This window comes from Oxyura jamaicensis, assembly GCF_011077185.1.
Source record: "Oxyura jamaicensis isolate SHBP4307 breed ruddy duck chromosome 12 unlocalized genomic scaffold, BPBGC_Ojam_1.0 oxy12_random_OJ72475, whole genome shotgun sequence".
NCBI classification, from domain to species: domain Eukaryota; kingdom Metazoa; phylum Chordata; class Aves; order Anseriformes; family Anatidae; genus Oxyura; species Oxyura jamaicensis.
In genome coordinates this window covers 1-9,328 of record NW_023304289.1, presented here as the reverse complement: position 1 = coordinate 9,328, position 9,328 = coordinate 1, and the positions used below count along the sequence as shown (strand labels likewise).

At 69.2% G+C, this 9,328-nt stretch overlaps 2 protein-coding genes across 2 annotated transcripts; both read left to right on the top strand.

Annotated features, from left to right (window-relative positions):
- The first annotated feature begins 34 nt into the window (after nucleotides 1-34).
- Nucleotides 35-2,040, top strand: LOC118157838 (ras association domain-containing protein 1-like). The gene is made up of 4 exons (XM_035312331.1): nucleotides 35-589; nucleotides 676-961; nucleotides 1,650-1,765; nucleotides 1,851-2,040. Exons 1-4 carry the CDS (start codon nucleotides 383-385, stop codon nucleotides 1,995-1,997), a joined length of 756 nt encoding a protein of 251 aa, XP_035168222.1. The 5' UTR covers nucleotides 35-382; the 3' UTR covers nucleotides 1,998-2,040.
- Nucleotides 2,041-2,241: 201 nt separating this feature from the next.
- Nucleotides 2,242-6,892, top strand: TUSC2 (tumor suppressor 2, mitochondrial calcium regulator). The gene is made up of 3 exons (XM_035312330.1): nucleotides 2,242-2,560; nucleotides 2,969-3,089; nucleotides 4,682-6,892. Exons 1-3 carry the CDS (start codon nucleotides 2,409-2,411, stop codon nucleotides 4,745-4,747), a joined length of 339 nt encoding a protein of 112 aa, XP_035168221.1. The 5' UTR covers nucleotides 2,242-2,408; the 3' UTR covers nucleotides 4,748-6,892.
- The last annotated feature ends 2,436 nt before the right edge of the window (nucleotides 6,893-9,328 follow it).

The window sequence follows — 9,328 nt, the reverse complement described above, 5'->3', positions numbered from 1 at the left end:
GGGGGGCGCGCATGGCTTGGGGCGGGGTGCCCGTGGGGTGCCCGTGGGGGTGTCCATGGGGTGCCCGTGGGATGCCCAGGGCGGGCTGCGGGGCGCACACGGGGTGCGCGTGGCTTGCAGCACGTCGAGCAAGGCGGCGAGCTGTCCCCATGCCCAAGCAGGGTCCGTCAGCACCCCCCAGCAGTCCCCCCGGCTGCTCCTCAGCCCCGCGGCACCACGGAAATACTCATTAGCGGCTCCAGGCGGGCTGCCCCAAACCCCCGGGCATCCCCATCGGGCACCCAGCCCGCCCCGGTGCCGGGCTGGCGGCTGCCTCGGGGACACCGCCGTGATCTGGGGCGCCGGGAGGGGACACCCAGCCGGCGGCTGAGCGCCGGGGCTGATGCAACCCTGCACGCCCCGTCCGCAGTTCAAGGGGCTGGGCCGTGTCTGTGCATGCGGTGTCCCTCCGGGGTGGCTGCTCAGCCCCGCTGCCCTCCCGCAGGATGAGCCCAGCGGCTGGGACGCGGCGGAGCTGGACCCGGCGCAGGTGGAGCAGCGCATCAAGGAGTACAACAGCCAGATCAACAGCAATCTCTTCATGAGCCTGGTATGGGGACATCGGGGGGACGTCGGGCACTGCCGCGCCCTGCCCTGGGTCCCCTACTCACCACCCCTACATCTCCCCCGTGGCAGAACAAGGACGGCTCCTACACCGGCTTCATCAAGGTGCAGCTGAAGCTGGCGCGCCCCGTCTCCGTGCCGGCTGCCAAGCGGGGTCCCGGGGGGCGGCCGGGGCAGCGCGGCCCGGGGGTGAAGCGCCGCACCTCCTTCTACCTGCCCCGTGGCACCGTCAAGCACCTGCACGTCCTCTCGCACACCCGTGCCAGCGAGGTCATCAGCGCCCTGCTCAGGAAGTTCACCGTGGTGGACGACCCCCGCAAGTTCGCCCTCTTCGAGAGGTCCGAGAAGGATGAGCAAGGTAGTGCCTGGGGATCCCGGTGGTGTCCCCACAGCGGCACCGGCCTTGTGATGGTGGCCCTGTGGTGGCAGCACTCCCCGGGCAGCAGCGTCCCTGTACGGTGGTGGCCCCCCTGCCAGTGGTGTCCCCGTTGCATCAGTGTCCCCACAATGGCAGTGTCCCCAGTGGTGGTGGGTGGTGTGTCCCTCTAGTGGTGGCGGTGTCCCCATGGTGGTGGTGGTGGTGTCCCTGTGGTGGTGATTGTGTCCCCGTGGTGATTGTGTCCCTATGGTGGTGGTGGTGGTATCCCCATCCATGCTGGTGATTGTGTCCCCATGATGACTGTGTCCCTGTGGTGGTGATTGTGTCCCCATGCTGATTGCGTCCCCGTGATGGTGATGTCCTCATCCATGATGGTGGGGGTGTCCCCATGATGGTGGGGGTGTCCTCATGACGGTGGTGGTGTCCCCACAATGGTGATTGTGTCCCCATGGTGGCGGTGTCCCCATGATGGTGGTGTCCCCATGATGGTGATTGTGTCCCCATGCTGGCGGTGTCCCCATGATGGAGGTGTCCCCATGCTGGCAGTGTCCCCACAATGGTGGTGGCGGTGTCCCCATGGCGGTGATTATGTCCCCACGGTGCCGGCGGCGTCCCCGCGGTGGCAGCGGTGCCCCGGCGCTGTTGACCCGCGGCCGCCTGCCCGCAGTGTACCTGCGCAAGCTGTCTGACGACGAGCAGCCGCTGCGGCTGCGCCTGCTGGCCGGCCCCAGCGAGAAGGCGCTGAGCTTCGTGCTGAAGGAGAACGACAGCGGGGAGGTGAACGTGAGTGCGGGGCGCTGTGCGGCGGGGCGCGGCGGGGCCAGGCGCTCCGGGCCGTGCCGGGTGCGAGGCGCGCTGTGCCCCGCAGTGGGACGCCTTCACGCTGCCCGAGCTGCACAACTTCCTGCGCATCCTGCAGCGCGAGGAGGACGAGCAGGTGCGACGCGTCCGCCACCGCTACGCCCGCTGCCGCCGCGAGATGCAGGAGGCCCTGGCCACGCGCTCCACGCGGTGACCGCCGCCACGACGGACGCCTGCCGGCGGGGGGACGTCGCTGAGGCGGGGTGGGGCTGGGGGGGGGGGTGGGGGGGAGGGTCGGGGCGGGGCCGGGGCAGGAATAAAGCGCCTGGAAACACCCGGCTGAGGCGTCTCTGTGCGACACGGGGGGAGGTGGGGGGGGGGGCGGCGGCGGCGGGATTCGAACTCGCGGCCTCGCGCTTCGCGGTGCGGGTGTGGGGGGGGGGAGGGTGCCGCTGTCACGTGGCCTCCCTGTCACGTGCGAGGGGGAGCCGCCGCGCGCCGGAAGTGTCGCAAGGCGGCGGCGGCGGCGCAGGCAGGAGGCGGCCGGGAGCTCGTCGGTGCCGCCGCTCGCCCCGCCCCTCCCCGCCCCTTCCCCTCCCCGCCTCGGGGCCCCGCCGCCGCCGCCATGGGCGCCAGCGGCTCCAAGTCGCGGGGGCTGTGGCCCTTCGCCTCCTCGGCGGCGGGCGGCGGCGGCGCCGAGGGCCCCGGCGGGCAGCAGGCCCTGGCCCGGCCGCGGGGCGCGCGCGCCGCCACCCCCTTCGTCTTCACGCGCCGCGGGTGAGAGACGGGAGGGGAGGGGAGGGGAGGGGAGGGGAGGGGAGGGGGGTGTTGGGGAGGGGGGTGTTGCCGTGGCAACGGGGGAGCGAGCGAGCGGGGGGGGTCGCCATGGGGGCGGTTGCTGTGGGGCGGTTGCTATGGGGGCGTTGCCATGGCAACGCGGCCGCCGCTGCGCCCCTCCTGGAGCGGGCCCGCGGCGCATCCCCGCGGCAGAGACCGGGACGCGGCGGCCCCGGGCCCGCCGGCAGCGGCCGGAGCCGGGAGCGGTATCGGGAGAACGGGAGGGGCGGCCCCTCCCACCGCCGAGCCCCGCGGCCGGCCCTCAGCAGCAAATGAGGACCGGGGCCGTTGGCGCTGCCGCCTCTCTGACGTGTGTCCCCCCCCCCCCCCCTCCGTGCCTTCCCGCAGCTCCATGTACTACGACGAGGACGGGGACCTTGCCCACGAGTTCTACGAGGAGACAATCGTTACCAAGAACGGGAGGAAGCGTGCCAAGCTGAAGAGGATCCACAAGAACCTGATACCTCAGGTAGCATGAGCAGAGGGGTGGGGGATGGCAGGTGCGGAAACATCCTGCTTGCGTCCGCGGTGCTGGCCTTGCAGCAGCTCCTGCGCACCTGGGGGTTAGGGGAAACCTCGGGGCACCCTGCTGCAGGGAGAGCGTTGGATTTCTGCTTTTCCCACAGCTCCTACTGCCGAGCTGCCACTGCTGGGTGCCCCAGCTCCCCCACGTCACCTTGCCAGGCTGTGGCAGAAGAGGGAGAGGTGGTGCCACCCTCCAGGCTCCCTTTGCAGGGCGGAGCAGAGCCCCAGCCCTTTAGAGCCACCGGGCCGGGAGGTGGCTCACCTAGGCGTGCACGGCAGGGTGTGGCGCCAGGCCGTGGCATCCCAGCACCAAACACCTTCCCTGAGGTGCAGATTTCGCACAGTTGGTGTCACATCGCCGCGGAGGGTTTGGGAGCAGCAGCCAAAGCCAGTCACGTGCTGACACGAGCGTGCCCAACCCCCTTGCAGCTCGGTGGTGACAACAGTGCTGCCAGCGATGTTTTCCCCTCCTCGGAGGTGCTCAGGATTTAGTGCTCCCTCAAAATAAGTGAGTGTGGTGAAGCCAGGCAGGAGGTGGGACGCTAATTGGGGTGCGGGAGAGATAACTGAAGTGTAGGGAAGCTTCTCTGGGGTGTAAGTGGCAAGAAGGGAGGAGGAAGCCTGGCTGCAGAGCACCCCGCAGGAGTCTCTCTGAGGTACACAGAAAGGCAGGGCTCGAGCGTGAGCCCAGGGGGAGCTGTTGGTGTGCTCCAGGGGCGGGCAGCCCCCAGCAGGACACACTGTGCTGCTCTCACAGCGGCGGGGCGTGGATGGGGAGCTGTGTCCCAGCCCTCAGTGCGGGTTAAAACCCACCCAGTGGGTGAGGTGGCCCAGCTGGAGAGGGCACAGAGCGGCTCTTCACTGGCCCTGTTTTTTCTGTGGGCCTTTATCCTGCCCCTGCCAAGCAGGCATGTGCTTCTTGCCCCGGCGGGCACGGAGCCCTGCTCACGCTGCCGCCCGGCGAGTGGGTCCTGGCGGTGCTGTGACAGGAGGACGCTTGCCCCGGAGCATGGGAAAGGCGCCTGTAGCTGGCGTGGACGGAGGGTGCATTCAGCAGCATTCCCTCCGGACAGAAAGCTGCTTTTCTTGCGTGCCAGCTGCCCTCGCTGCCATCTCTCAGAGAGCTCTTTTCAGTCTTTTAAATCCCGTGGCTGTGAGGTGCCGGGGGAGCAGCCCAGGCAGCCGCTCTCTGCCAGTCACGCCTCAGCTGCTGCACGGGCAGTGCCTGGCAGAGCGGCTCCCTCCTCCCGCGCCCGGCTGCACTCCAGACCCGGCGTGGGCGGCAGCGGCCACGCCTCGTTGGCTCCCCAGGGATGAGGGCAAAGGGCAGAGCACTTCTGCATCGTGCGCCACCACTCGTGGGTACCCGGTACCACGGCGGCTTCGGGGACCAGCTCCTGGCCTGGCTCCTCGAGGGCACGATGCCCTCCGTGGTGCTGACACCGCGCGGGGCGGCTCGCGGAGCTTTGTCCGCCTCCAGAGCGCTTGTTCTGTCCCCGTGCCGCCCCCTGCCCACCGCCCTGCCTCTTCTTTCAGGGTATAGTGAAACTGGAGCACCCTCGCATCCATGTGGATTTCCCCGTGATCATCTGCGAGGTGTGACCGCCGGGTGCTGCTGCCCACGGGCGGGACCGCCCCGAGTGTCACCGCGTGAGGCTGCCCCGAGTTCCCGGCGAAGCGGAGGGCGCTCGGAGGAAGGAGGACGCTCGGACACTCAGATGTGGATTGTGGCTCTCCCCTCGCCCGGGGGCAAGGCGGGACAGAGCGGGCTCGGCCGGGCTGTGCTTGGCCGCTGCTCCTCGCAGGAGATGGGTGACCTTGTGCAACGACTGCTTACAAACATCCCTGCTTGAGTCAGAAGACTTGAAACCTCTTTTGTAGCCTCTAGCCGACGGTTGGATGGGTAACTGGAACTGCACGCGAGCTGCTGCGTTGGAGCTGGCAAAGGGAGAGCGAGCCCGCACCTCTCACCAGACAAAGCCCCCTGCTTCTCAGGTATGCCCCGGGACAGCCAGGGCAAGGTGACCCGCTGCCCGGCGGCGAGGTGGCCGGTGCCGCGGCGCTGTGCGGAGCTCCCCGCTGGCTCTGAGGGAAGGTGACCGGGAGCCGGGCTGGCGGCACGCCCGGTGGGTGCTGCGCTCCTCTCAGGGCGGAGATCGGGTGCTGTTCTCTCAGCCCTCCGTCCCTTCCCCGCATGCGTTCCCTGCTCATGCTGCCAGGGAGCTGGGCCCCGCTGCTGCCCACACTGTGGGGCCCTCCGGGTTCCCCCCCCGGCAGCGCCGCCTGTGCTGTGGGAGCGAGTTGGCTCCCGCAGAGCACGGCCCCTCGCTGCCACGGGGCTGGGCATTGCCTCAGCTTCGCCCTCCCTCTCGACGGTACCTCCCGATGGGATCGGCCTCGGCGGAGCCCGGCAGGAAGGAAATCATCGCTTCCCTCCCCATCCCTCGCAAACAATCGGCCGCTAGGCCTGCCCCGGCTTGGAAATCTCCCTGGCGATGTGAACTACGGTTCCCCCCGCGCCCCAGCTGGCGGCAGGAGGAGAAACGCGATGCACTTTAACGGGAGGCTGTCTGCTCCGTTCCGGAAGGTCCTGCTCTCTTCTCCTCTCCCTTCCTGCTCGAGGCCGGGGGCGCCTCAGCCACACCCGAAAATCTCCCACGCCGGGGCTCCGGGCCGGCTGCCGTGGGACCGGCGGTGGCCCCAGGAGCCGCGTGTCAGCCTGCCCCGGAGCCCGCTCCCGCAGCGGCCCGCCCGGCTTCCCTGCTCTTTCGTCCCAGAACTTATTTACTTTCTAAGCACTTCAGACGTTCGCTACCTCGATTTTTTTTTTTGATTTAAGCTGCTGGCGCTTGGCTGCCGGCCCTATCGGCGTCTGCGTTGGATGGATCCATCCCGGTGCCCAGCCTGAGCGGCCCGGGCGCGGGGCCACATTCCTGGCTTCGGGGAGATAACCGCGGCGTGGCTGTTGCCGTCTTCCTGTCACCACCTCTTCCCTCCGCGTCCCCCACCCGCTGTTCCAGTGACAGGGCGGGCACGGAGGGCGAGGCGGATGTGCCGGGCAGGGCTCCAGCGGGGAGCTGGTCTACACTGTGATGCTGGGCGCCTCTCTCGACATCTTTTGTTCTCCCGCTTGCTTGAAAGAGTCTGTCTTCAAACAATCCCCCTCTGAAGAGTTTCGTATTCACACCACCTGCTCCGAGTCGGGCTCAGACCGCAATCTCCTGGAAAACCGCCTCTCTGGGGCCGCTTTGTTCTCTGCGAGGCTGCCCTGCCCCTCCTCCCTTCCCCCAGGGCAGCGAGCCGCGCTTCCCCCAGAAACTCGCCTTCTCCCACCCTCTCCTCCCCGCCGAGGAGAGGCGGCGAAGCTTTGCGGGCCGGCGCCAATCTGCCTCGCCCTGCCTCTCCTCCCCAGCCTGGAGGGTCCTTGGGAGCGTCTGGAGGCACCCGGAAAAATGTGAAGATGGCTGTAAATAGTATCTGTGTCCTCTGTGTCGTTGGAGCAAGCGAAAAAAAAGGAAGGTTTCCTTGCCGTGTGTTATTTTTTTTACCACCTCTGTGCAACTTTGTGCTTCCCCGTGTGGATGTGTAGCCGAAGCGTACTCACCGACACCAGACTTCTCGCTCCTCCACGTGCGGAGAGGAAGCGGGGGGTTGAGAAACGTACACTATTTATGGTCCTTCCTCTGCCGCCGAGTGCATCTGTCTACTTTTGTTAAATTTCAATAAAATTGTTTGTAGATCCCGCAAGGTTGGCAGCAGCTCACTGGGGAGGTCTGGGGCCGGCAGCCCGTGCCAGGAGGGAGCCGTCGGGGACCCGAGGAATCGCAGCTTCCCCGTGAAACCGCAGCCGCCTCTCGCTGCCTGGCGCCAAAGCGGTGCCGAAACCCAGCAGCTCCCCGCGTCCTCCGGCACGGGGCCGTGCCTGGGGGCTGCAGGGACACGGGCGGGTGGGGGCTCGGTAACGTGGTGCTCGCTGAGTCCGAGCTGCTGAGCTCTCTGCTTGCCCACGGATTTTTTCCCAAGCGGGCAGGAGCGCTCGGAGAAGGCCGCTGGGGCGAGCGCCGGCAGGGAGGGCTTCTGCCGCCGTGCCGCACGCGCCGGGGCCGTTAGCAGCGACACCTTTGATGCTCCAGCTTGGGGTTTGGGAGCTGCCGCTTAACGAGCTGCTGGAGCCGGCTCCTCTGCCCAAACCGAGTGAAAATCCTGCCCTGGCTGCGTGCAGCCGGGCTGCGCTGACTCAAGGCGACCTTTTCCCACCCCTGCGCCGGAGCCCCACGGGGACAGGATCTGCGCGTCCGCTCCTTAATCACCCGCCTGACAAATCGGGGCCTCGTCAGTTGCGCTCAGCTAACGAGTTTCTCATCCCCGGCGTGACCCCATGCCGGGATGCCGCCTGCTGTCCCGGCCCTGCCGGACGGAGCGAGCATGATCTCAGCGCAGCCCTGCATCCTGCTCGACCCCGCAGCCCCGCGAGCGTTTTCCTGCCACCGCGTGTACCTCGCATCATTTCCTCCGGGCCGGCCGGCTGGAAAACGAGCCGCTGACAAAGGGTTTAATGAGAGCAACCGGCGTGGCTCGTGGGGACGCTGCCGCCGGGCCGGGCCCCTCAGCACCGGGTCTGCCTGCTGGCCCGTGGGGACCGACCCCGGTGGGGACGGCTCGCGGCGTCCCAGCGGCGGGCGTCACGGCCGGGCGCTGCAGAACAATGCGGCCGCCCTGGCTCAGCCCCGGGCAGCTCCGCGTCCCGCTGCGACACGCGGCCCCCACAGCCCGCCCGGCCCTGACCCCACGGCCACCGCGGGTGCCACCCGGCCTCCGGCGCACGGGGATGGAAAATTTGAGGCGTTTCTTGTGCCTGTTTACGGCCCCAGCAGGCAGCACGGAGGGGAAGGGCAGTGCCCGCCGGCGCGCAGATTTCTTGGCTCTTGGCAGAGGTTTTTTGGCAGGGCAGCGGCAGCTCTGCTGGCAGCCCCGGCGGCACCGTGGGCGCTGCGGGATCCCGGGCCAGATGTGGATGGAGCCCCGAAGCCACTCCCAGGAGAAAGCCCGGGCTGGACCCCGTGGAGGGGACGGGGACGGACTCGGGGTGGTGACACGATGGCGCTCCCGTCCCCGGGGAGCACTTCCGGAGATTCAGCCCCGCTTCCTTCCCCGCGCCGGCCGGGCTTGCCCTGGGCTCCCCACCCTTGTCCGGGCTGGGTGGCTCCTGTCCCCGCAGTCCCCGTCCTGGCGGCACCAGTGGCGGGTGGGTGGGGGCCACCGCTACCGCTGGGTGACGTTCTTGTCCTCGTGGCGCGTTCCCAGGGACAGGGACGGGGTGAGCTGGCACCGGCAAGGATGGGGACACCGCCGGGAGCGGCTGTCCCCGTGTCCCCAGCAGCCGGGGCTCCTGGAGGACATCGAGGCTGGTCAGGCCCTGTCCCCGCTGCGGCCAAGGGGACAGCAGGGCAGGGAGGGTCCCGGCACAGCCTGTTTGTCCCCGCCGCGTCGCTCCGGGAGCAGATGGCAGCGGGGCTGCGGTGGCCCAGCCTCTCCCCAGCTGCCTTGGGGCTGACTTCATCCCCGCTGGCGGTGACGCTTGGGCGCTGCCTTCCCTCCTGCCACCCTTGTGCCCAGGCGCGGGCGGGACGTGGGGACAGCCACCGCCGCGCCCCCAGGGACCGGGCAGGGAGCGAGCAGCAGTCAGCAGCACCGAGCGTCCTGCTCAGGGCAGCTTGGCTCCTGGTGGGCACACATGCCACTGCCGTGGGGACACCACTGTGGGGACACCATGGCCCTGGGGGCACCACTATGGGGACACCACCGCCCTGGGGACACCACTATGGGGGAACACCATGGCCCTGGGGACACCGTGGCCAAGGGGCCATGCCCACCTTGGGGGCACCACTGTGGGGACACCACCACCCTGGGGACACCACTGGGGGGCCACCACCACCCACCCCGGGGCCACCACCTCCCTGGGGCCACCACCATGGGGACACCGCTATGGGGGCCACCACCACCCCCCGGTGACACCGCCCCGAGGCCCCCCCCGCCCCCTGGCGCCCCCTGCCGGCGGCCCCGCCCCTCGCCCAGGCCCCGCCCCCCGCCGCGCGAGGCCGGCCGGGCCGTACCAAGTGCTGCGTGCGGGGGGGGGGGCCGGGCCGTTACCGGGGCGCTGCCCCCCCCGCAGCCGCGGCCTGG